Genomic DNA, 27,962 nt, shown 5'->3' on the forward strand with positions numbered 1-27,962 from the left:
ACGGGGTCTGAAGTCTATACATGTGAGTGTGATGTGTACGGGGCCTGAAGTCTATACATGGGAGTGTGATGTGTACGGGGCCTGAAGTCTATACATGGGAGTGTGATGTGTACGGGGCCTGAAGTCTATACATGGGAGTGTGATGTGTACGGGGCTTGAAGTCTATACATGCGAGTGTGATGTGTACGGGGTCTGAAGTCTATACATGGGAGTGTGATGTGTACGGGGCTTGAAGTCTATACATGCGAGTGTGAAGTGTATGGGGCCTGAAGTCTATACATGCGAGTGTGAAGTGTATGGGGCCTGAAGTCTATACATGTGAGTGTGATGTGTACGGGGCCTGAAGTCTATACATGGGAGTGTGATGTGTACGGGGTCTGAAGTCTATACATGGGAGTGTGATGTGTACGGGGTCTGAAGTCTATACATGCGAGTGTGATGTGTACGGGGTCTGAAGTCTATACATGGGAGTGTGATGTGTACGGGGCCTGAAGTCTATACATGCGAGTGTGATGTGTACGGGGTCTGAAGTCTATACATGGGAGTGTGATGTGTACGGGGTCTGAAGTCTATACATGTGAGTGTGATGTGTACGGGGTCTGAAGTCTATACATGCGAGTGTGATGTGTACGGGGTCTGAAGTCTATACATGGGAGTGTGATGTGTACGGGGTCTGAAGTCTATACATGCGAGTGTGATGTGTACGGGGTCTGAAGTCTATACATGGGAGTGTGATGTGTACGGGGCCTGAAGTCTATACATGCGAGTGTGATGTGTACGGGGTCTGAAGTCTATACATGGGAGTGTGATGTGTACGGGGCCTGAAGTCTATACATGGGAGTGTGATGTGTACGGGGCCTGAAGTCTATACATGCGAGTGTGAAGTGTATGGGGTCTGAAGTCTATACATGCGAGTGTGATGTGTTCGGGGTCTGAAGTCTATACATGGGAGTGTGATGTGTACGGGGCCTGAAGTCTATACATGTGTGCACCACTCTCACAGATTTTTAGTCATACCATTTTTCTAATTCCCTCTACTTTGTGATTAGAAGCACTACCCACTTGGTACTTACAAGCGTTTCATACTACATATTTTTCAGTCACTGTTTTTATCTCCAACAGGCTCTGCTGGTTGAGTTCTATAAGGGAGGACCAGACCAAATTGCACTTCGGGATAATTGGAATGAAGATAATACATTCCTAGATAAAATAAAGGTATGACCCTATAATAATAATAATAATTTTTATTTATATAGCGCCAACATATTCCGCAGCACTTTACAATTAAGCGGGTACATGTACAAACAATAAATTCGGTGCGAGTTAAGACAATTTAAACCGTGACATTAGGAGTGAGGTCCCTGCTCGCAAGCTTACAATCTACAAGGAAATGGGGGGACACAATAGGTGAAAAATGCTTGTTATTTCAGGTCTGGCAATTATAATAAATAGGGATTTTCATACAAAGCTGCATGATCGGTCATCAGCCCGTGTTTTTAAGTGCAATAGTCAAGTATCAAGTGCAGTTATCATGTGTATGGAGGGTGTGGAGACAGATGAATAGTAGGGTGCAGATTTAGAATAATATTTGGAAGGAGGGAACAGGGCACAGTTAGTTTACTGAGTAGTTGATGTGGTAGGCTTGTTTGAAGAGATGGGTTTTTAGAGCACGCTTGAATAGGTCGGGGCTAGGTATCAGTCTGATCATCTGGGGAACTGCATTTCAGAGAGCTGGCGCAGCATGAGATAAGTCTTGGAGACGGAGGTGTGAGGTTCTGATTACAGGGGATGTTAGTCTTAGGTCATTTGTAGAACGGAGGGCACGTGTAGGGCGATAGACAGAGATGAGAGAGGAGATATAAGGCGGTGCAGAACTGTGGAGAGCTTTGTGGGTGAGAGAGATGAGTTTATACTGGACCCTGTAGCGAATGGGTAGCCAGTGTAATGACTGGCACAAGATGAAGGCATCGGTGAAGCGGCTGGACAGAAATATGACTCTGGCTTCAGCATTCAGGATGGATTGGAGAGGAGAAAGTTTGGTAAGAGGGAGACCGATCAGAAGAGAGTTGCAGTAGTCCAGACGGGAATGAATAAGAGCGACAGTAAGAGTCCAGTTCCAACGGTGAGAAAAGGTTGGATTCTGGAGATGTTTTTAAGATGCAGGTGACAAGAGCGAGTGAGTGATCGGATAAAGGGAGTAAAGGAAAGGTCGGTGTCAAATATGAACCCAAGACAGCGGGCATGCTGCTTGGGAGTTATGGTTGAACCCTCCAGGGTAATTTCGATGTTGGTTAGAGTGAGGATAGTAGAAGGGAGAAACACAAGAAGTTCCGTTTTGGAGAGATTTAGTTTCAGGTAGAGGGAGGACATGATGTTAGAGACAGCAGACAGACAATCCTTGGTATTTTGAATTAGGGTAGGGGTGATGTCGGGGGAACAGGGTATAATTGGGTGTCATCAGCATAGAGAACCTAAATCTGCTGATTGTTTGTCCAATAGGGGCCATGTATAGAGAGAAGAGGAGGGGGCCTAGGACTGAGCCTTGCGGAACCCCGATAGTAAGGGGTCGAGGAGAGGAAGAGGAGCCGACAAAAGATACAGTGAAGGAGCGGTCAGAGAGGTAGGAGGAGAATCAGGAGAGGGCTGTGTCCTTGAGTCCTATAGAGCGGAGCATAGTGAGGAGGAGCTGGTGATCCACAATGTCAAATGCGGCAGAGAGATCCAGGAGAATCAGCAGAGAGCAATGACCTTTGGATTTAGCTGTTGTTAGATCATTAGAGACTTTAGTGAGGGCAGTTTCAGTGGAGTGTAAAGAGTGGAAACCAGATTGTAAGGGGTCAAGAAGAGAGTTATCCGAGAGATAGCGGATTAGACGGGGGTAGACCAAGCGTTCCAGGAGTTTAGAGATGAAGGAAAGGTTAGAGACAGGTCTGTAGTTAGCAGTGCAGTTATGGTCCAGGGATGGCTTTTTAAGTAAAGGGATAATGATGGCATGTTTAAATGAGGAGGGAAAGATACCTGAAGAAAGAGAGAGGTTAAATATTTTAGTCAGGTGAGTGGTGACCACTGGTGAGAGAGACTGCAGGATATGTGAAGGAATGGGGTCACTGTTGCAGGTTGTAGGCCGAGCAGAAGCGAGGAGCTTGGAAACTTCTTCTTCTGAAACAGGCTCAAAGATGTCTAGTGAGCTTGAGGTGCGGCAGGGAAGGGGATCCAGGCACTGAGGAGATTGCGCCGAGATATTCTGATGGATGTGGTTGATTTTTTTCTAAGAAATAAGTGGCCAGATCCTGACCGCTGAGGTTGGTGATGGGGGCCTGTACTTTAGGTTTCAGGAGGGAGTTTAATGTTTCAAAAAGTCGTTTTGGGTTGTTGGATAGTGAGGTGATGAGGGTGGTGAAGTAGGATTGTTTGGCCAGATAAAGGGCAGAGTTATAGGTTTTGAGCATGAACTTATAGTGGATGAAGTCTTCTGCTAAGAGAGATTTTCTCCACTGCCGCTCTGCACACCTTGAGCAACGCTGAAGAAAGCGTGTTTGCATAGTGTGCCAGGGCTGCAGTTGTCTGTGTCAGGTCTTTCTGTGTGCAGAAGGTGCTGCTTCATCTAGGGCATGCTTCAGTGTATTATTGAAGTGTGACAATGCTAAGTCTGGACAGGAGAGGGAGGAGATGGGGGCTAGAGATGTGTGGAGATTGTCCACAAGCTGCTGGGTATTAATGGTATGTGTATTCCAATAAGTGTGGTAAGTGGGGGTGTCCCGGGTGAGGAGACAATTCTTGACAGAGAAGGAAAGAAGGTTGTGGTCCGAGAGCGGGAGAGGCGAGTTAGTAACGTTGTGCAGCGAGCCGGGACGGGAGAAAACCAGGTCCAGAGTATTCCCGTCCTCACGCGTAGGAGAATTAGTAAACTGTGAGAGGCCAAATAAAGAAGTTAGAGAAAGAACATGAGGGGCAGATTGGGAGAGGGGATCACTGATGGGGATATTAAAGTCTCCCATGATGAGGGCGGGGATGTCACAGGATAGAAAGTGAGTAAGCCAGGTGGCAAAGTGGTCTAGAAACTGGCGGGAGGAGCCTGGAGGGCAATAAACAACCGCCACTCGCAAGGAGAAGGGCTTGAAGAGTCTGACGGCGTGGACTTCAAAGGAAGGAAATGTGAGTGAGGGAACCCCTGGGGATGACCTGGAAAGAATATTGTGATGAAAGAAGCAATCCAACACCTCCACCCTGTCTGTTCTCGGGTCTGGTGGTATGTGAAAATTTCAGCCCACCAAACGAGAGTGCGGCAGCGGCGGTGGTGTCTGAATGCTGGATCCACGCTTTTGTAATAGCCAGAAGGTTAAGGGAATTAGAGAGGAAAAGATCGTGAATGTAAGGGTACTGTCACACAGTGCAATTTTGAACGCTACGACGGTACGATTCGTGACGTTCTAGCGATATCGTTACGATATCGCAGTGTCTGACACGCAGCAGCGATCAGGGACCCTGCTGAGAATCGTACGTCGTAGCAGATCGTTTGAAACTTTCTTTCGTCGCTGGATCTCCCGCTGTCATCGCTGGATCGTTGTGTGTGACAGCGATCCAGCGATGCGTTCGCTGGTAACCAGGGTAAACATCGGGTAACTAAGCGCAGGGCCGCACATACTCACCATCTGATGTCCGTCAGGTCCCTTGCAGTCTGCTTCCCGCTCTGACTGAGCGCCGGCCGGAAAGTGAGAGCACGTCACCGCTGCGCTCTGCTCTCAGTGTACGGCTGCACTCAGTCAGAGCAGGAAGCAGACTGCAAGGGACCTGACGGACATCAGATGGTGAGTATGTACGGTTTGTTTTTTTTTACTTTTACGCTGGTAACCACGGTAAACATCGGGTTACTAAGCGCGGCCCTGCGCTTAGTAACCCGATGTTTACCCTGGTTACCAGCGAACCTCGGCATCGCTCCAGCGCCGTGATTGCAAAGTGTGACCGCAGTCTACGACGCTGGAGCGATACTCATACGACGCTGCGACGTCACGGATCGTGCCGTCATAGCGATCGTAATTGCACGGTGTGACGGTACCCTAAGTTAGTTTGTTACACACAGACCGTGCATTCCAGAGAGCATAGTGGAAAGCGATATGAGAAGGCATGCCCTGAATGTTAATAAGATTAGCAGGGTTTCTATATGTAGCTGGAGGAGAGTAATGTATGCTGGTGGAGGGAGGCCCAGGGTTGGGGGAGATGTCACCTGCAACTAGTAGAAGGAGAAAAGACAGAAAGAGCAGGTGGTGGGATGATTTGTATGAACGTTTTGAGTGCTGCATGGCGGTAGTGGCTGGTTTGGAGTGGGTAAGAAATGTCAGTAGAGCCTCAGAGTTATACATGGGAGAGGGGAGAAGGGAGGGGTGGATATTGAGAGAGTGCCCAGAATGTGTTAAAAGGCGGGTGAGTTGTGAGAAAGCAGAAGTAAAAACAAATAAGAAGCAGATTGATATGACCAATGCATAATGTAGTATGACTGACCAAGAAGCATGATTGTTAGAAAATGGCAGTTGGACAGGGCAGGAGACAGGTAAGGTGCTTACGTTTTTCAAACTGCCAAGCACTTTAACCCCTTTGTGCCATGCGCCGTACTAGTACGGCGCTGCCGGCACTGCATTAGTGCCAGCCGCAGTACTAGTACGGCGCCCCGATCACCGCGGTCTCACGCTGAGCGCCGCGGTGATCGGGTGCGGGTGTCAGCTGTATATGACAGCTGACACCCCGCAGCAATGCCCACGATCGGCGCTGTCGCCGATCGCGGGCATTTAACCCCTCTGATGCCGCTGTCAATAGTGACAGCGGCATAGAGGGGGATCGCGCAGGGACGGGGGCTCCCTGCGCTCTCCCACCGGAGCATCGCGATGAGATCGCGCTGCTCCGGTGACCTGGAAGGAGTCCCCGGATCCAAGATGGCCGCGGGACTCCTTCCGGGTCATAAGATGACCCTGCTTGCCGGCGTCTGCTGAGAATCCTCATAGCAGGCGCCGGCAAGCCTGTGGAACGTGCCTGTCACATCGGTGATCAGACCGAGTGCTATGCACACGGTCTGATCACCGATCTGTGATGTCCCCTCCTGGGACAAAGTAAAAAAGTAAAAAAAAAAATTTTCCACATGTGTAAAAAAAAAAATATATATTCCCATAAATACATTTCTTTATCTAAATAAAAAAAACACCACACAATAAAAGTACACATATTTAGTATCGCCGCGTCCGTAACAACCCCACCTATAAAACTATATCACTAGTTAACCCCTTCAGTGAACACCGTAAAAAAAAAAAAAAAAAGAGGCAAAAAACAACGCTTTATTCTCATACCGCCAAACAAAAAGTGGAATAACACGCGATCAAAAAGACGGATATAAATAACCATGGTACCGCTGAAAACGTCATCTTGTCCCGCAAAAAAAAAGCCGCCATACAGCATCATCAGCAGAAAAATAAAAAAGTTATAGCTCTCAGAATAAAGCGATGCAAAAACAATTATTTTTTATATAAAATAGTTTTTATTGTGTAAAAGCGCCAAAACATAAAAAAATTATATAAATGAGTTATCGCTGTAATCGTACTGACCCGAAGAATAAAACTGCTTTATCCTTTTTACCAAACGCGGAACGGTATAAACGCACCCCCTAAAAGAATTTCAGGAATTGCTGGTTTTTGTTCATTCCGCCTCCCAAAAATCGGAATAAAAAGTGATCAAAAAATGTCATGTAGCCGAAAATGGTACCAGCAAAAACGTCAACTCGTCCCGCAAAAAACAAGATCTCACATGACTCTGTGGACCAAAATATGGAAAAATTATAGCTCTCAAAATGTGGTGATGCAAAAACTATTGTTTGCAATAAAAAGCGTCTTTTAGTGTGTGACGGCTGCCAACCATAAAAATCCGCCCAAAAAACGCTATATAAGTAAATCAAATCCCCCTTCATCACCCCCTTAGTTAGGAAAAATAATAAAATTTTAAAAAATATATTTATTTCCATTTTCCCGTTAGGCTACTTTCACACTAGCGTCGGCCCGACATACCGACGCATACTGTGCAAGCGCCGCACAACGGGGGCAGCGGATGCTGTTTTTCTACGCATCCGCTGCCCCATTGTGAGGTGCGGGGAGGTGGGGGCGGAGTTCCAGCCGCGCATGCGCGGTCGGAAATGGTGGACCGTCAGCACAAAAAAAGTTACATGTAACGTTTTTTGCTGCCGGCGGTCCGCCACAACACGACGCAACCGTCGCACGACGCTTGCGACGTGTGTCAATACGTCGCTAATGTTAGTCTATGGGGAAAAAACGCATCCTGCAGATGACTTTGCAGGATGCGTTTTTTCGCCAAAACGACGCATTGCGACGTATGCAAAAAAAACGCTAGTGTGAAAGTAGCGCTAGGGTTAGGGTTAGGGTTGGGGTTAGGGTTTCAGTTAGAATTGGGGAGTTTTCACTGTTTAGGCACATCAGGGGCTCTCCAAACGCGACATGGCGTCCGATCTCAACGCGTTTGTTTGCGTTAAAAACGCATGCGTTTTTATAGAAAAAAAACAGAACACACACTGAAAAGTCACCCACCACCATCAAGGTGATAAAGGGATCCAAACCCTAACCCTACCCCTAAACTCATCCCTAACCGTTTAATGAACATTTTCTGACAGTCATAGTGCCACGTATTTCAGCGCCACGTATTTCAGTGCCACGTATTTCAGTGCCACGTATTTCAGTGCCACGTATTTCAGTGCCACGTATTTCAGTGCCACGTTATTTCAGTGCCACGATATTTCAGTGCCACGTATTTAAATGCCACGGTATTTCAGTGAAATACGTGGCACTGAAATATCGTGGCATTTACGTGAAATACGTGGCACTTAAATACGTGGCACTTAAATACGTGGCACTTAAATACGTGGCACTTAAATACGTGGCACTTATATACGTGGCACTTAAATATCGTGGCATGTACATGAAATACGTGGCACTTATATACGTGGCACTTATATACGTGGCACTTATATACGTGGCCACTGAAATATCGTGGCACTTATATACGTATATACGTATATAAACGTATTTCAGTGCCACGTATTTCAGTGCCACGTATTTCAGGTTAGGGGTAGGGTTAGGGTTAGGGGTAGGGTTAGGGTTTTTTGGTTTTTTCTTGTTTTCTTGTGTTTTTCTATAAAAACGCATGCGTCTAAAAAAACGCATGCGTTTTACCGCGATTACATGCGTTTTTTTCACACATGCGTTTTTAAAAAAAACGCAAGTGTGAAACCAGCCTTACCCTTGGGAAAATAAAAACATGGGGGCTAAAATATAATTTTCGTGGAAAAAAATATATTTTTTATTTTCGCGGCTCTGCGTTATAAACTGTAGTGAAGCACTTGGGGGTTCAAAGTTCTCACAACACATCTAGATAAGTTCCGTGGGGGGTCTAGTTTCCAATATGGGGTCACTTGTGGGGGGTTTCTACTGTTTAGGTACATCAGGGGCTCTGCAAATGCAACATGACACCTGCAGACCAATCCATCTAAGTCTGCATTTCAAACGGCGCTCCTTCCCTTCCGAGCTCTGCCGTGCGCCCAAACAGTGGTTCCCCCCCATATATGGGGTATCAGCGTACTCAGGACAAATTGCACAACAACTTTTGTTGTCCAATTTCTCCTGTTACCCTTGGGAAAATAAAAATGTGGGGGCTAAAATATAATTTTTGTGGAAAAAAAAATATTTTTTATTTTCACGGCTCTGCGTGATAAACTGTAGTGAAACACTTGTTGGTTCAAAGTTCTCACAACACATCTAGATAAGTTCCGTGGGGGGTCTAGTTTCCAATATGGGGTCACTTGTGGGGGGTTTCTACTGTTTAGGTACATCAGGGGCTCTGCAAATGCAACATGACACCTGCAGACCAATCCATCTAAGTCTGCATTTCAAACGGCGCTCCTTCCCTTCCGAGCTCTGCCGTGCGCCCAAACAGTGGTTCCCCCCAATGTATGGGGTATCAGCGTACTCAGGACAAATTGGACAATAACTTTTGTGGTCCAATTTCTCCTGTTACCCTTGGGGGAAAAAAAATTGCGGGCTAAAACATCATTTTGTGGAAAGAAAAAATGATTTTTTGATTTTCACAGCGCTACATTCTAAACTTTAGTGAAACAACTGGGGGTTAAAAGTGCTCACCACACATCTAAATAAGTTCCTTAGGGGGTCTTCTTTCCAAAATGGTGTCACTTGTGGGGGTTTCCACTGTTTAGGCACGTCAGGGGCTCTCCAAACACGACATGGGTTCCGATCTCAATTCCAGCCAATTTTGCATTGAAAAGTCAAATGGCGCTCCTTCCCTTCCGAGCTCTGCCATGCGCCCAAACAGTGGTTTATCCCCATATATGAAGTATCAGCGTACTCAGGACAAATTGCACAACAACTTTTGGGGTCCAATTTATCCTGCTACCCTTGGGAAAATAAAAAATTTGGGGCAAAAATATCATTTTTTGTGAAAATTAATATTAATTTTTTTTACGGCTCCACATTATAAACTTCTGTGAAGCACTTGGAGGTTCAAAGTGCTCACCACACATCTAGATTAGTTCCTTAGAGGGTCTACTTTCCAAAATGGTGTCACTTGTGGGGGTTTCCACTGTTTAGGCACGTCAGGGGCTCTCCAAACACGACATGGGTTCCGATCTCAATTCCAGCCAATTTTGCATTGAAAAGTCAAATGGCGCTCCTTCCCTTCCGAGCTCTGCCATGCGCCCAAACAGTGGTTTATCCCCATATATGAAGTATCAGCGTACTCAGGACAAATTGCACAACAACTTTTGGGGTCCAATTTATCCTGCTACCCTTGGGAAAATAAAAAATTTGGGGCAAAAATATCATTTTTTGTGAAAATTAATATTAATTTTTTTTACGGCTCCACATTATAAACTTCTGTGAAGCACTTGGAGGTTCAAAGTGCTCACCACACATCTAGATTAGTTCCTTAGAGGGTCTACTTTCCAAAATGGTGTCACTTGTGGGAGTTTCCACTGTTTAGGCACGTCAGGGGCTCTCCAAACACGACATGGGTTCCGATCTCAATTCCAGCCAATTTTGCATTGAAAAGTCAAATGGCGCTCCTTCCCTTCCGAGCTCTGCCATGCGCCCAAACAGTGGTTTATCCCCATATATGAAGTATCAGCGTACTCAGGACAAACTGCACAACAACTTTTGGGGTCCAATTTATCCTGCTACCCTTGGGAAAATAAAAAATTTGGGGCAAAAAGATCATTTTTTGTGAAAATTAATATTAATTTTTTTTACGGCTCCACATTATAAACTTCTGTGAAGCACTTGGAGGTTCAAAGTGCTCACCACACATCTAGATTAGTTCCTTAGAGGGTCTACTTTCCAAAATGGTGTCACTTGTGGGGGTTTCCACTGTTTAGGCACGTCAGGGGCTCTCCAAACACGACATGGGTTCCGATCTCAATTCCAGCCAATTTTGCATTGAAAAGTCAAATGGCGCTCCTTCCCTTCCGAGCTCTGCCATGTGCCCAATCAATGGTTTACCCCAACATGTGGGGTATCGGCGTACTCAGGACAAATTGTACAACAACTTTTTTGGTCCAATTTCTCCTGTTACCCTTGGTAAAATAAAACAAATTGGATCTGAAGTAAAAATTTTGTGAAAAAAAAGTTAAATGTTCAATTTTTTTTAAACATTCCAAAAATTCCTGTGAAGCACCTGAAGGGTTAATAAACTTTTTGAATGTGGTTTAGAGTACCTTGAGGGGTGCAGTTTTTAGAATGGTGTCACTTTTGGACATTTTCTGTCATATAGACCCCTCAAAGTCACTTCAAGTGTGAGGTGGTCCGTAAAAAAAATGGTTTTGCAAATTTTGTTGCAAAAATGAGAAATCGCTGGTCAACTTTTAACCCTTATAACTCCCTAACAAAAAAAAATTATGTTTCCAAAATTGTGCTGATGTAAAGCAGACATGTGGGAAATGTTGTTTATTAACTATATTATGTGATATAACTCTCTAATTTAAGGGCATAAAAACGAAAAATTTGAAAATTGCTAAATTTTCATAATTTTCGACAAATTTCTGTTTTTTTCACAAATAAATGCAAGTCATATCGAAGAAGTTTTACCACTATCATAAAGTACAATATGTCACGAGAAAACAAACTCAGAATCACCAGGATCCGTTGAAGCGTTTCAGAGTTATGACCTCATAAAGTGACAGTGGTCAGAATTGTAAAAATTGGCCGTGTCACTTAGGTGAAAACAGGCTTTGGGGTGAAGGGGTTAAACTGTTGCACTTTAAACTGTTGCACTTAAAATCTGTTGCACACGTGAACCCGCGCGCGTGCTATCCCAGCCAGACTAAATATATATGAAATGGAGTGACTGCTAGCATCAGGAACCAAATGGTCACAATCAGCAATTAACCAATTAGCATAAGGCTAGAGCAGGCACCCTATGCCAACTGTGTGTCACTATACACATACCTTAATTCAGTTTTTATCATTTCCACCAACTAAAATACAGCATGCATGCCATCTTGACTAGAGAGACATAGAATGGTTATCTTTCCCCATCCTCATCGCGGGCTTTATATTAAACCGCGAACGATATTGATCACAGCATTTAGAAAAGAGGGGGATCCCTCTCCCTTCAGATTGGCGTCCCCGCAACAATATGGCAAGGACCCGTTCATTGCCGTGCCAACCCGAGGTACTCATGATGACCTCTGGGAGAGTTAGCTCTGGCAAGCCTGTAAGTCCCTGCTCAGAACATGGCTTCCGTCAGTGCAGCACTGACCAGTATCACTCATTGCAATGCTGGTGCACTGTAATGCCATATACCAACAAATAAGTGAAAAAAAATTTTTTAAATCCTTCAGGACCTTGAGATTTTCTGTTTTCTGTTTTGCTCCTCTTTCTTCCTGAGCCATCATTTTGTTATTTTTCTGTCCACATAGACATATAAAGGCTTTCTTTTTGCAGGACGAGTTGTACTTTTGAATGACACCATTCATTTTGCCAGATGGTGAAAAAAATTCCAAATGCTGTGAAATTGCCAAAAAAAGTGCTTTTTGTTTTGTTTTTTTACCACGTTAACTAAATAGTAAAACTGACCTGCCATTATGATTCCCCAGGTCATTACAATTTCGCAGACACCAGACATGTATAGGTTATTTTTTAAGTGGTGAAAAATACAAATCCAAAGTTTGAAAAAAAAAACCCAAACAAAATAAATGACGCCATTTTTCGGGATCTAGGGCTGGGTAAGGGCTTATAGATACCATTTTGGGGTACATATGATGTTTTGATCTCCTGTTATTGCATTTCATTGCAAAATTGCGGTGACCACCCCCCCCCCCCCCCCCCCCCCCCAAAAAAAAAAAAAAAAAAAAATGCCTTTTCGGATTTTTTTTTTTGTCATTACGGCGCTTACCGATCAGATTCATTTAGTTTATATTTTGATAGATTGCGTGTTTCTGAACCCAACAATACACCAAATATGTGTGTGGATTTTTTCTGTTCTATTTTGAATGGGGCAAAAGGGGGTAACTGGAGCTTTATATATATATATATATATATATATATATATATATATATATATATATATATATATATATATATATATATATATATATATATATATATATATATATATACACACAGTACAGACCAAAAGTTTGGACACACCTTCTCATTTAAAGATTTTTCTGTATTTTCATAACTATGAAAATTGTACATTCACACTGAAGGCATCAAAACTATGAATTAACACATGTGGAATTATATACTTAACAAAAAAGTGTGAAACAACTGAAAATATGTCTTATATTCTAGGTTCTTCAAAGTAGCCACCTTTTGCTTTGATGACTGCTTTGCACACTCTTGGCATTCTCTTGATGAGCTTCAAGAGGTAGTCACCAGGAATGGTTTTCACTTCACAGGTGTGCCCTGTCAGGTTTAATAAGTGGGATTTCTTGCCTTATAAATGGTGTTGGGACCATCAGTTGTGTTGTGCAGAAGTCTAGTGGATACACAGCTGATAGTCCTACTGAATAGACTGTTAGAATTTGTATTATGGCAAGAAAAAGGCAGCTAAGTAAAGAAAAATGAGTGGCCATCATTACTTTAAGAAATGAAGGTCAGTCAGTCCGAAAAATTGGGAAAACTGTGAAAGTGTCCTCAAGTGCAGTGGCAAAAACCATCAAGCACTACAAAGAAACTCGCTCATATGAGGACCGCCCCAGGAAAGGAAGATCTCTGCTTCTGAGGATAAGTTTATCCGAGTCACCAGCCTCAGAATTCGCAGGTTAAGAGATGCTCAGATTAGAGACCAGGTCAATGCCGCACAGGGTTCTATCAGCAGACACATCTCTACAACAACTGTTAAGAGGAGACTTTGTGCAGCAGACCTTAATGGTAAAATAGCTGCTAGGAAACCATTGCTAAGGACAGGCAACAAGCAGAAGAGACTTGTTTGGGCTAAAGAACACAAGGAATGGACATTAGACCAGTGGAAATCTGTGCTTTGGTCTGATGAGTCCAAATTTGAGATCTTTGGTTCCAACCACTGTGTCTTTGTGTGACACAGAAAAGGTGAACGGATGGACTCTACATGCCTGGTTCCCACCGTGAAGCATGGAGGAGGAGGTGTGATGGTGTGGGGGTGCTTTGCTGGTGACACTGTTGGGGATTTATTCAAAATTGAAGGCATACTGAACCAGCATGGCTACCACAGCATCTTGCATCGGCATGCTCTTCCATCCGGTTTGCGTTTAGTTGGACCATCATATATTTTTCAACAGGACAATGACCCCAAACACACCTCCAGGCTTTGTAAGGGCTATTTGACCCAGAAGGAGAGTGATGGGGTGCTACGCCAGACCTGAACCCAATCGAGATGGTTTGGGGTGAGCTGGACTGCAGAGTGAAGGCAAAAGAGCCAACAAGTGCTAAGCATCTCTGGGAACTCCTTCAAAATTGTTTCCAGTGACTACCTCTTGAAGTTCATCAAGAGAATGCCAAGGGTTTGCAAAGCAGTCATCAAAGCAAAAGGTGGCTACTTTGAAGAACCTAGAATATAAGACATATTTTCAGTTGTTTCACAGTTTTTTGTTAAGTATATAATTCCACATATGTTAATTCATAGTTTTGATGCCTTCAGTGTGAATGTACAATATTCATAGTCATGAAAATACTGAAAAATCTTTAAATGAGAAGGTGCGTCCAAACTTTTGGTCTGTACTGTGTATGTGTATATACACTCACTGGCCACTTTATTAGGTACACCTGTCCAACTTCTTGTTAACACTTAATTTCTAATCAGCCAATCACATGGCGGCAACTCAGTGCATTTAGGCATGTAGACATGGTCAAGACAATCTCCTGCAGTTCAAACCGAGCATCAGTATGGGGAAGAAAGGTGATTTGAGTGCCTTTGAACGTGGCATGGTTGTTGGTGCCAGAAGGGCTGGTCTGAGTATTTCAGAAACTGCTGATCTACTGGGATTTTCACGCACAACCATCTCTAGGGTTTACAGAGAATGGTCCGAAAAAGAAAAAAAATCCAGTGAGCGGCAGTTCTGTGGGCGGAAATGCCTTGTTGATGCCAGAGGTAAGAGGAGAATGGGCAGACTGGTTCGAGCTGATAGAAAGGCAACAGTGACTCAAATCGCCACCCGTTACAACCAAGGTAGGCCTAAGAGCATCTCTGAACGCACAGTGCGTCGAACTTTGAGGCAGATGGGCTACAGCAGCAGAAGACCACACCGGGTACCACTCCTTTCAGCTAAGAACAGGAAACTGAGGCTACAATTTGTACAAGCTCATCGAAATTGGACAGTAGAAGATTGGAAAAACGTTGCTTGGTCTGATGAGTCTCGATTTCTGCTGCGACATTCGGATGGTAGGGTCAGAATTTGGCGTAAACAACATGAAAGCATGGATCCATCCTGCCTTGTATGGAGCATCTTTGGGATGTGCAGCCGACAAATCTGCGGCAACTGTGTGATGCCATCATGTCAATATGGACCAAAATCTCTGAGGAATGCTTCCAGCACCTTGTTGAATCTATGCCACGAAGAATTGAGGCAGTTCTGAAGGCAAAAGGGGGTCCAACCCGTTACTAGCATGGTGTACCTAATAAAGTGGCCGGTGAGTGTATATATACACACTCACTCAGGGCCGGCTCCAGGTTTTTGAGGGCCCCGGGCGAAAGAGTCTCAGTGGGCCCCCCCCCTTTAAAATATACCACGATTCATGATGCCCAGATACAGCAGAGAAATATAGGTATAGTACAATGCCAGATTTCACTTCTTACATGAGTGATAGCTATTGTAAATTCTGCAGTGTATATATACAGGGGAGAGGTACTGTGCAGTGTATATATACAGGAGGAGTGGTACCGTGCAGTGTATATATACAGGGGAGAGGTACTGTACAGTGTATATATACAGGAGGAGCGGTACTGTGCAGTGTATATATACAGGAGGAGAGGTACTGTGCGGTGTATATATAGAGGGGAGTGGTACTGTGCAGTGTATATATACAGGAGTGGTACTGTGCGGTATATATATACAGGGGAGAGGTACTGTGCAGTGTATATATACAGGGGAGATGTACTGTGCGGTGTATATATACAAGAGGAGTGGTACTGTGCAGTGTATATATACAGGAGGAGTGGTACTGTGCAGTGTATATATACAGGAGGAGTGGTACTGTGCAGTGTATATATACAGGAGGAGTGGTACTGTGCAGTGTATATATACAGGAGGAGTGGTACTGTGCGGTGTATATATACAGGACAGGAGGAGTGGTACTGTGCAGTGTATATATACAGGACAGGAGGAGTGGTACTGTGCGGTGTATATATACAGGAGGAGCGGTACTGTGCGGTGTATATATACAGGAGGAGTGGTACTGTGCGGTGTATATATACAGGAGGAGTGGTACTGTGCAGTGTATATATACAGGACAGGAGGAGTGGTACTGTGCAGTGTATATATACAGGAGGAGTGGTACTGTGCAGTGTATATATACAGGAGGAGTGGTACTGTGCAGTGTATATATACAGGACAGGAGGAGTGGTACTGTGCAGTGTATATATACAGGAGGAGTGGTGCTATGCAGTGTATATATACAGGAGGAGTGGTACTGTGCAGTGTATATATACAGGACAGGAGGAGTGGTACTGTGCGGTGTATATATACAGGACAGGAGGAGGGGTACTGTGCAGTGTATATATACAGGAGGAGTGGTGCTATGCAGTGTATATATACAGGAGGAGTGGTACTGTGCAGTGTATATATACAGGAGGAGTGGTACTGTGCAGTGTATATATACAGGAGGAGTGGTACTGTGCAGTGTATATATACAGGAGGAGTGGTACTGTGCAGTGTATATATACAGGAGGAGTGGTACTGTGCAGTGTATATATACAGTACAGGAGGAGTGGTACTGTGCAGTGTATATATACAGGACAGGAGGAGGGGTACTGTGCAGTGTATATATACAGGAGGAGTGGTGCTATGCAGTGTATATATACAGGAGGAGTGGTACTGTGCAGTGTATATATACAGGAGGAGTGGTACTGTGCAGTGTATATACACAGGAGGAGCGGTACTGTGCAGTGTATATATACAGGACAGGAGGAGGGGTACTGTGCAGTGTATATATACAGGAGGAGTGGTGCTATGCAGTGTATATATACAGGAGGAGTGGTACTGTGCAGTGTATATATACAGGACAGGAGGAGTGGTGCTGTGCAGTGTATATATACAGGAAGAGTGGTACTGTGCAGTGTATATATACAGGAGGAGTGGTACTGTGCAGTGTATATATACAGTACAGGAGGAGTGGTACTGTGCAGTGTATATATACAGGACAGGAGGAGTGGTACTGTGCAGTGTATATATACAGGAGGAGTGGTACTGTGCAGTGTATATATACAGGAGGAGTGGTACTGTGCAGTGTATATATACAGGAGGAGTGGTACTGTGCAGTGTATATATACAGGAGGAGTGGTACTGTGCAGTGTATATATACAGGATGAGAGGTACTGTGCAGTGTATATATACAGGAGGAGTGGTACTGTGCAGTGTATATATACAGGAGGAGAGGTACTGTGCAGTGTATATATACAGGAGGAGAGGTACTGTGCAGTGTATATATACAGGACAGGAGGAGTGGTACTGGGCAGTGTATATATACAGGAGGAGTGGTACTGTGCAGTGTATATATACAGGAGGAGTGGTACTGTGCAGTGTATATATACAGGACAGGAGGAGTGGTACTGTGCAGTGTATATATACAGGACAGGAGGAGTGGTACTGTGCAGTGTATATATACAGGACAGGAGGAGTGGTACTGTGCAGTGTATATATACAGGACAGGAGGAGTGGTACTGTGCAGTGTATATATACAGGACAGGAGGAGTGGTACTGTGCAGTGTATATATACAGGAGGAGTGGTACTGTGCAGTGTATATATACAGGACAGGAGGAGTGGTACTGTGCAGTGTATATATACAGGACAGGAGGAGTGGTACTGTGCAGTGTATATATACAGGACAGGAGGAGTGGTACTGTGCAGTGTATATATACAGGAGGAGTGGTACTGTGCAGTGTATATATACAGGGGAGTGGTACTGTGCAGTGTATATATACAGTACAGGAGGAGAGGTACTGTGCAGTGTATATATACAGGAGGAGTGGTACTGTGCAGTGTATATATACAGGAGGAGTGGTACTGTGCAGTGTATATATACAGGAGGAGTGGTGCTATGCAGTGTATATATACAGGAGGAGCGGTACTGTGCAGTGTATATATACAGGAGGAGTGGTACTGTGCAGTGTATATATACAGGACAGGAGGAGTGGTACTGTGCAGTGTATATATACAGGACAGGAGTGGTGCTATGCAGTGTATATATACAGGACAGGAGGAGTGGTACTGTGCAGTGTATATATACAGGGGAGTGGTACTGTGCAGTGTATATACTTCAACAGCCGCCCAGCCCAGGCCCCCAGCACCTGTCCTGTATATATATTATATACACTGTATCTATACAGGCTGTGCTGGGGGCCTGGGCTGGGCGGCTGCTGTAGTATATATATATCAGCTGCAGCCGCCCAGCCCATGGCCGCCCCAGGTCACCCAGTCCCAGACTGTCAGAACATACAGCGATATAGCATTGCACTCACTCAGGTGCTGGTAGGAGCTCCGTCTCCTTGATAAGTTCAGCAGTGCACACATTTCAGAGCAGGAGAACTCTCCGCCCACAATGTCACGCTGGCTGTGTCCTTAATTAACCCCTATGTGTGCCTGGCCCTGCACTGACAGTGAGAAGATGCTTGTGCCAGTGCAAATTGAAAGGGTAGAAAGGGTTAAAGCAGCCAGATGGCTCTATGACTGTGTGAGTGGGCCCCCCTGTCTCGTCAGGGCCCCGGCACTTGCCCGGCTAGGCCGGGTGTTGACGCCGGCCCTGCACTCACTGGCCACTTTATTAGGTACACCTGTCCAACTTCTTGTTAACACTTAATTTCTAATCAGCCAATCACATGGCGGCAACTCAGTGCATTTAGGCATGTAGACATGGTCAAGACAATCTCCTGCAGTTCAAACCGAGCATCAGTATGGGGAAGAAAGGTGATTTGAGTGCCTTTGAACGTGGCATGGTTGTTGGTGCCAGAAGGGCTGGTCTGAGTATTTCAGAAACTGCTGATCTACTGGGATTTTCACGCACAACCATCTCTAGGGTTTACAGAGAATGGTCCGAAAAAGAAAAAAAATCCAGTGAGCGGCAGTTCTGTGGGCGGAAATGCCTTGTTGATGCCAGAGGTCAGAGGAGAATGGGCAGACTGGTTCGAGCTGATAGAAAGGCAACAGTGACTCAAATCGCCACCCGTTACAACCAAGGTAGGCCTAAGAGCATCTCTGAACGCACAGTGCGTCGAACTTTGAGGCAGATGGGCTACAGCAGCAGAAGACCACACCGGGTACCACTCCTTTCAGCTAAGAACAGGAAACTGAGGCTACAATTTGTACAAGCTCATCGAAATTGGACAGTAGAAGATTGGAAAAACGTTGCTTGGTCTGATGAGTCTCGATTTCTGCTGCGACATTCGGATGGTACGGTCAGAATTTGGCGTAAACAACATGAAAGCATGGATCCATCCTGCCTTGTATGGAGCATCTTTGGGATGTGCAGCCGACAAATCTGCGGCAACTGTGTGATGCCATCATGTCAATATGGACCAAAATCTCTGAGGAATGCTTCCAGCACCTTGTTGAATCTATGCCACGAAGAATTGAGGCAGTTCTGAAGGCAAAAGGGGGTCCAACCCGTTACTAGCATGGTGTACCTAATAAAGTGGCCGGTGAGTGTGTATATATATATATATATATATATATTCTTTTTTATTTCTCAACTGTTTACTTGCTTAATTAGTTCCCAATAGAATTCCAGCTGCAATCATACGATCATTTGTGCTACACATGTAGAAAAAATCATCAACTCCACATGTTGGCATTCATAGGAGATGTACAGTGACAAGCACAGGGGTCTTCTGCAGACCCCCGGCTGTCATGCCAACCCTTCGGCTCCCCGCGACCGTGTGACAGGGGTGCCGATAGGCAGGGTATGTACCACGCTTCCTATAATCTTGAGTTAAATGCCACTGGCAGAGATTGACAGCGGGATTTAACAATGGATCGCAATTCCACTCGTGGCTGTTAGGGGCACATGACAGCTGATCAAATCAGCTCTCATGCGCCTTAAAAAATGCTGGCTCAACCCGGAAACCTACATCAAATGTCGGGACACGAGTCATGACATACGTATATGTCATAGCTCATGAAGGGGTTACACCAATAAATGGGTTTGTTTATGTGAACAAGAAAAAACTGGACAAAAAGTTACATTAAACCCGTTCAAAAAGTCAAATGTAAATAAAAGTGGAATAGCTGAAAACCTCATCTTGTCCTGCAAAAAACAAGCCACCATATAGCTCCGACAGCAGAGGAATAAAAAAAATTATAGCTCTCATGTTCTAGCAATGAAAAGAACAATGATATTTTTCTGTAAAATTGTCTTTACTGTACTGTATCCTTATTGTATTGTTAAAGTGAAAAAACACAAAAAAAATATTAACGTGGTATCCTGTAATTGTACTGACCCGAAAAATAAATCTGCCTGATCTCTTTTACCACACTTTGAACATCAGAATGAATCAGCCAAAAAAACAATTCCTGAATTGCTGTTTTTTCTTAATTCTGACTCCCAAATATCAGAATAGAAAGTGATCAAAAAATGGCATGAGCCTGAAAATCGTACCAATAAAAACAATAACTCGTCCCGCAAAAAACAAGCCATCACATGATTCTGCCGGCAGAAATATAGAAAAATTATAGCCCTCAAAATTCAAAAACTTTATTTTGCAGAAAAAGGTTTCTTTTAGTGTGTGATAGCAGCCAAAAATTGACATAAATCTGATATCGCTGTAATTCCACCGACCCGAAGAATAAAGTTGTCTAATCACTTATACCGCATGAGAAATGTTGTAAAAAATAAATAAAACCAATTCTTCACTTGCTGTTCATTCTGTCTCCCAAAGATCGCAGTCAGGCTCTGCACACATTAATCCTGCGCTCTACGCTGAGTGCTTACCCCTGGGTTTCCTTATAAATCTCTATTGCCACCTATTGGAAGTAGCAATCCTACAAGTCAATTTACCCCTTAACTCCTTCCTGTCATGTGCCTTATATGGCGCCACAAGAGCTGCGTTCTCGCAAATTGCCATATATATATATATATATATATATATATAGCACCATACGGCATCCTGGGACAATGTAAAACAGTGGAAAAAAAAGTTCCTGGGACCAACGCCAAGGCAGGATGCTAACTATTGCTTATATACATAGATATATATATATAGATATATATATACAGTCATATGAAAAATTAATCTTAAGCTTAATGTTTTATAAAAATGTTCTTTTTTGCAACAGCTATTTCAGTTTCATATATCTAATAACTGTTGGACACAGTAATGTTTCTGCCTTGAAATGAGGTTTATTGTACTAACAGAAAATGTGCAATCTTAATTCAAACAAAATTTGACAGGTGCATAAGTATGGGCACCCTTATCATTTTCTTGTTTTAAATACTCCTACCTACTTTTTACTGACTTACTAAAGCACTTTTTTTGGTTTTGTAACCTCATTGAGCTTTGAACTTCATAGCTAGGTGTATGCAATCATGAGAAAAGCTACTTAAAGTGGCCACTTGCAAGTTGTTCTCCTGTTTGAATCTCCTCCGAAGAGTGGCATCATGGGCTCCTCAAAACAACTGTCAAATGATCTGAAAATACAGATTATTCAACATAGTTGTTCAGGGGAAGGATACAAAAAGCTGTCTAAGAGATTTAACCTGTCAATTTCCACTGTGAGGAACATAGTAAGGAAATGGAAGAACACAGGTACAGTTCTTGTTAAGGCCAGAAGTGGCAGGCCAAGAAAAACATCAGAAAGGCAGAGAAGAAGAATGGTGAGATCAGTCAAGGACAATCCTCAGGCCACCTCCAGAGATCTGCAGCATCAACTTGCTGCAGATGGTGTCATTTTTATAAAACATTAAGCTTAAGATTAATAGGGGTGCCAAACTTTTTCATATGACTGTATATATAGATATATATACTGTGTATATATATGTGTACAGTACAGACCAAAAGTTTGGACACACCTCATTTAAAGATTTTTCTATATTTTCATGACTATGAAAATTGTACATTCACACTGAAGGCATCAAAGCTATGAATTAACACATGTGGAATTATATACTTAACAAAAAAGTGTGAAACAACTGAAATTATGTCTTATATTCTAGGTACTTCAAAGTAGCCACCTTTTGCTTTGATAACTGCTTTGCACACTCTTGGCATTCTCTTGATGAGCTTCAAGAGGTAGTCACCGGGAATGGTTTTCACTTCACACTTGTCTTATAAATGGTGTTGGGACCATCAGTTGTGTTGTGCATAAGTCTGATGGATACACAGCTGATAGTCCTACTGAATAGACTGTTTGAATTTGTATTATGGCAAGAAAAAAGCAGCTAAGTAAAGAAAAACGAGTGGCCATCATTACTTTAAGAAACGAAGGTCAGTCAGTCCAAAAAAATGGGAAAACTTTGAAAGTGTCCCCAAGTGCAGTGGCAAAAACCAAGCGCTACAAAGAAACTGGCTCACATGAGGACCGCCCCAGGAAAGGAAGACCAAGAGTCACCTCTGCTTCTGAGGATACGTTTATCCGAGTCACCAGCCTCAGAAATCGCAGGTTAACAGCAGCTCAGATTAGAGACCAGGTCAATGCCGCACAGAGTTCTAGCAGCAGACACATCTCTACAACAACTGTTAAGAGGAGACTTTGTACAGCAGGCCTTCATGGTAAAATAACTGCTAGGTTTGGGGCGAGCTAGACCGCACAGATTGAAGGGAAATGGGCCAACAAGTGCTAATCATCTCTGGGAACTCCTTCAAGATTGTTGGAAGACCATTTCCAGTGACTACCTCTTGAAGATCATCAAGAGAATGCCCAGAGTATGCAAAGCAGTCATCAAAGCAAAAGGTGGCTACTTTGAAGAACCTAGAACATAAGACATAATTTCAGTTGTTTCACACTTTGTTGTTAAGTATATAATTCCACATGTGTTAATTCATAGCTTTGATGCCTTCAGTGTGAATGTACAATTTTCATAGTCATGAAAATACAGAAAAATCTTTCAATGAGAAGGTGTGTCCAAACTTGTGGTCTGTACTGTATGTCAAATGTAGATGGGGGAGAGGTTTGTTTCCAATGAGAAGCTATTAAACATCTTGCAGCCGTTAATATGTGTAGAAGTCTAATAATTCTTGATATATTCTGCAGAAAGACATTAAGAAGAGTTTAGGTTCCAGTGGTAGGATCAAATCAAAGACCTGTTTAATCAGATTTTGTACATTTGTCCAGAACCATTTTATCATGGAGCAGTCCCAGAATAGGTAAAAGATAGATTGTCTTGACAAGACAGAAGGGAGAAATAGATGGACCTCGTTTATGTCGAAAGTCAGTAAGGTGGTACCAGAAGTGGAGGATCTTTTTTTGTTTCTCTTCTATAACTGTTACAGGATGCCTATATGGCTGGTCTTGACCATATAATCTCCAATCAGTGTCACTTGGGGTTCTACCTAGATAACTTTCCACCTGAGCACATATGGATGTCTAATCAAAGAATTTTCAATCGGGTTTTGTATGATGTTATGTACATCAGAGATTACGCCTTTCATTAAGGGACTGTTTCTACAAAGTCTTTCACAAGGTGTTGGGATAGAAACCTGTAAACTATGGAATAGAGATGTGGCAAAGTGCCTAATTTTAATGTATTGGAATAACGAGAGCATATGAACTGATAATTTAGATTTCATCTTATCATAAGGGAGCAAAGTCCTTGTTATAGTTAGTTATATCTGCTAAATTAAACAGACCAGTGTAGGCCCATATGATAATGTGTGCAAAACTGTAAAGTGCTGCGGAATATGTTAGCGCTATGTAAAACTAAAGATTATTATTATATATTATTATTATATTCCCGTTATTGAGGTAATCAAGCTTTTAGGGAAATTTGGGTGGAATAGGAAAGATGTTATAGGGGATGACAATTTGATTTTTTTTAGAGCAAGTCCTCCATATTTCTCTGGTGTGATTCATTGCGATCAGGATTTCATTTGAAGAGGGATCGTAAGAACCATTCCATATCCGAGAGTTAGGGGGTGGGCTGGGGCAAGTTTTTCAATTTCGTTCCATTTAGCCAATTTAGATGACCATTCAGGAATTCTGCGTAACTCCTTGGTGAGATTTTAACTCCCGGACCTCAGCACTGCAGAGCAACAGTTCTAAACTCCGAGCCACTGGAAGCAGACTAAAAAGAAAATTAAGTTAATTTTGACCTCGTGAGCTGACTCTATTGGGCGTATGTCTGCCATAATAGCAGTGTGTACCCATTCCCCCCTCAGTCTTTTCTTTTTTTTAACCATTTTTCATTCTATTTCCTCCCCTAATGAACATATCCACAATGTTTAGTGCCTTTTCTTAAAACTGTAATTAAGATTGTATGATGAAAACTTATGCAAGTTTCAGTGCATCTTGAGAGGAACAAATCTATTCTAAACAAATCTAATTTTCTATACATTTCCCCCAAAATTCTGATTCTTAACGAATCTGCATGTATTGGGATTTGATGTGAGTGTATCCAGCAAAATGGTGGCTGATTGCTCAATTCTGAGATTTGGGAAGGGGTTGAAAAAACAAATAAAAAAAACACCAAGAAAATACTATTTGCTTTTACGTGTCCCATCCTGCTCTTCGGCCTTCTCAGTTCAGGCTTTTGGTGCTACAGTTCTTCACTGGGCCCCACATGACTATGTGCAGCTCGAGACACATCATAAAGGTGCGTTATGCCATGTGACACCATGGGGCGTAGTGAAGCCCGATCACCTCAGAACGAATAGAAGACAGAAGAACTGATCGGTGGGTCAACAGCAACGAGAGGAGAGTTTCTAGCCCTTTCAAACAGACTTGATTACAGACAAGTTTGTGAATCAAATTTCCAGGACAAATCCGAGCTATTCTTTCGTATTTCAATTTCGGTAGATTCACTCATCTGTAAATGGGACCATATTGGGTGAAATTACAGATGCGATAAAACCTGAAAAATTTCCGTTCCTGATTAAATCTGCTGCTGTATGCACTTATCTTTTTTCACTGCAGAATCTCTACCTCGTACTTAAGAATACCACAACATCGAAGGAAATCCAAGGCTAAAGACATGCAAATTTTTCAGCATTTTTTTACGAATTACACTGACCGTTTTTACACTGTATGTAAATTCAATCTCATTGTTTACTTTTAGGGAAACAAAAAGTGTTTTGGTCAGGTAATGGTTATACACAGGCTTGGAATGGTTCACAGGGTAACAGGTGAATCTGCAGTAGCCCCCTGTGCATAAGTGGTTCCCCTACAACCTTATATGAGTAGTGTTTGGCACAATCCACTATTGACAAAGACAACTTCACTCATTTAGCACACTTCCCAGTGTATTTATATCGATGTTTACACAAATTTTTGAACAAGGGTAATGTAATATTTGCGTACAGCTGATCAGTGCCCCCCCCCCAGAGTCAATATTACTGGTGGGCCCTTGGCATCGCAGTTTGACACTGCTAATACACATAAGTGGTGGATATAAGACACAGATTATAATACAGTTATCAGTTCATCACCTGATCACTAATATATTCTGCACTGATTGGCTTATGGAAGAACCCCCCATCTCTCTCTAATACAGTGTGAAAAAAAAGTGTTTGCCCCCTTCCTGATTTCCTCTAAACGTAATAATTGGTTCTGCCAGCCTTAGCAGCAACAACTGCAATCCAGCTTTTGCAATAACTGGCAGTGAGTATTTTACAACGCTCTGGAGGAATTCTGGCCCACTCATCTTTGCAGAATTGTTGTAAGGCTACGTTCACATTTGCGTTGTGCGCCGCAGCGTCGGCGCCGCAGCGCACAACGCAAACAAAAACGCGGCAAAACGCACGCTAAAACGCTGCGTTTTGCGCCGCATGCGTCCTTTTTGGCCGAAAGTTGGACGCAAAAAAAATGCAACTTGAAGCGTTTCTTGCGTCCAACGCTTGCGGCCATGCGGCGCAAAACGCAGCACAACGCATGTCCATGCGCCCCCATGTTAAATATAGGGGCGCATGACGCATGCGGCGCCGCTGCGGCGCCCGACGCTGCGGCGCTGACCGCAAATGTGAACGTAGCCTAATTCAGCCACATTGGAGGGTTTCCAAGCATGAACCACCTTTTTAAGGTCATGCTACAGTATCTCAATTGGACTAAGGTCAGGACTTTGATACAAAACACACCAGTAAGTCCACCTCTGACTAGGTCAATACAGTCTTAATTTTGTTTTTTCTTAAGCCATTCATTGTCCTGATGATGGAAAGGCAAGATGTCTAGCCTAGCTTTTGAGTATCTTTTGGTCTACTTCACTTTGTCAGGCAGGTCCTATTTAAGTGATCTCTTCATTGAGAACAGGTGTGGCAGTAATCAGGCCTGAGTTTGGGTAGATAATTTGAACTCTGCTTCCCAAAGAGGTGATAAACCACAATTAATTTGTTTTAACCGGGGGGATCACATTTTCACACAGGGCCCTGTAGGTTTGGATTTCTTTTCCCCTTAATAATAAAGACCTTCATTTAAAAACTGCATTTTGTGTTTACTTGTGTTATCTTTGCCTAGTATTTTTATTTGTTTAGTGATCTGAAACACTTAAGTGTGACGAACATGCCAAAGAAAATGAAATCAGGAAGGGGCAAACACTTTTTCACAAAAATGTAGCTGTGGAATACAAGAGATACCAAAAAATGGCTGAGTCTACAGTATTTGTGCATGGTGCACTCCCAGATGTGATTTAACAAACTATTTCACTACATATCTTTTTCAGCAATCCTATTTCTACAATGTTTTACCTTTTAGAATTTGAAGAGATTGATCCCATTCTCAAAATGTTTGTTAAAAGCCCTAAAATGTTTATTGCAGCACAAAACACGATAAAGTTCCTCATAGCTTCCTGTAGCTACTCATTATTATAAGGCCCCTGGCTGCCCCACCTATGAGCGATGCAAACAGTATAGAGTCTGTCATTAGCAGAAAGCAAGATGGTGTGATTTACCCATGTGAATCCTGCATCCTTATTCCCTGGATACGTCCTCTTCTGTGCAGGCACGAAATGGCTGATTACATTGAGTGTAAGCACAGAAGAGGTGAACACAGCAGTCTTAATTCTTATGGACAGTGTAACCTCAACTATTTACGTAGCCTATAGATGGGCAGTTTATGGGTTTAATGATCTGTCAGCTTCCAAGAGGTGGCGCTATAGTTCTAGACTTCTTCCTCTCTGAAGAGGCAATTTGGATAGTCATCTTATGAAAAATTTTGTTCAAAGCGCCTATGGTAGTAAACCCCTTTATATATACTATTTATGCCTTGGAGCCTAAGAGTGCACACATTATTTTTTGCTAGATACCATGATCCAGGATATTTGTTTTTTTTCTGTTAACAATTAACTGTCCTTATTTTATTTTCATTTTTCCCCTTTGCAGGGATCGTTGGCTACACGGGTTCCGAAAGATGCTGGATATGAGGCTGTTATAGACCAAATTTATAGAGCTCTTACCTAGTTGCCGTGAATTTCCAGGATTAATTTATAATTTCTATTAATAATAAAACGTACGTCTATGTTGTTGTTATCTGCAGTCACCTTATGTATTCAATAAAAATAGTTCTAGCTATATTTCTTCATTTAATGTGACCACGAGGGGCAATAAAAATGGAAACTAACTTTGAACACAACTTTCACAAAGCTATCTGGTTACAATTCTTTAAAGAATTACAATTTCACAATTTATTTGTCTATGAAAATATAACCATACACGATTGGTGACAAGAAAATAAAAGCAAATAAATACAAAGCCATGCAGGTAAGAACATATGGAAAAGATCGGAAATATTTATTTATCCCCTGCACCTAATAGCATAAAAAAAATAACAAACTGAGCCTTACTTACCAGGTCCAATGCTGGCTTTCTACTACTGTTCCATGTTTTGGTTTGTTTTTTGATTGGCTGCAGCGCTGTCAATGTGACATCATCCCTGCAGCCGATGAGTTTCAGTATCTTGTTCTATCTACATCAGCTAACTTTCTGAACTCACTGAGGTGCTTCAACTTTGGCCTCTACAATGAACCATCTTTTTGTTTAACTTTTTGTTGACGTGTTCCAGGAGGTATAACTTTTTACAATTGTTTTTGATGTAGCTGTATGAGTCCTTGTTTTTTGTACAGACGATTGTGTT

General features: G+C 42.9%; 1 protein-coding gene across 3 annotated transcripts in view; it reads left to right on the forward strand.

Annotated features, from left to right (window-relative positions):
- The window catches only part of MPND (MPN domain containing), a 130,679-nt gene extending 103,279 nt beyond the window's left edge, over window positions 1-27,400 (forward strand). For all 3 annotated transcript variants that reach the window (XM_077273148.1, XM_077273154.1, XM_077273164.1), the window contains exons 12-13: window positions 1,123-1,215; window positions 27,212-27,400. In XM_077273148.1, the coding sequence (XP_077129263.1) occupies window positions 1,123-1,215; window positions 27,212-27,289 (171 nt within the window). In that variant the 3' untranslated portion in view covers window positions 27,290-27,400. The remainder of the gene's footprint in view (window positions 1-1,122; window positions 1,216-27,211) is intronic.
- The last annotated feature ends 562 nt before the right edge of the window (window positions 27,401-27,962 follow it).

This window comes from Ranitomeya variabilis, chromosome 1 (assembly GCF_051348905.1).
Source record: "Ranitomeya variabilis isolate aRanVar5 chromosome 1, aRanVar5.hap1, whole genome shotgun sequence".
NCBI classification, from domain to species: domain Eukaryota; kingdom Metazoa; phylum Chordata; class Amphibia; order Anura; family Dendrobatidae; genus Ranitomeya; species Ranitomeya variabilis.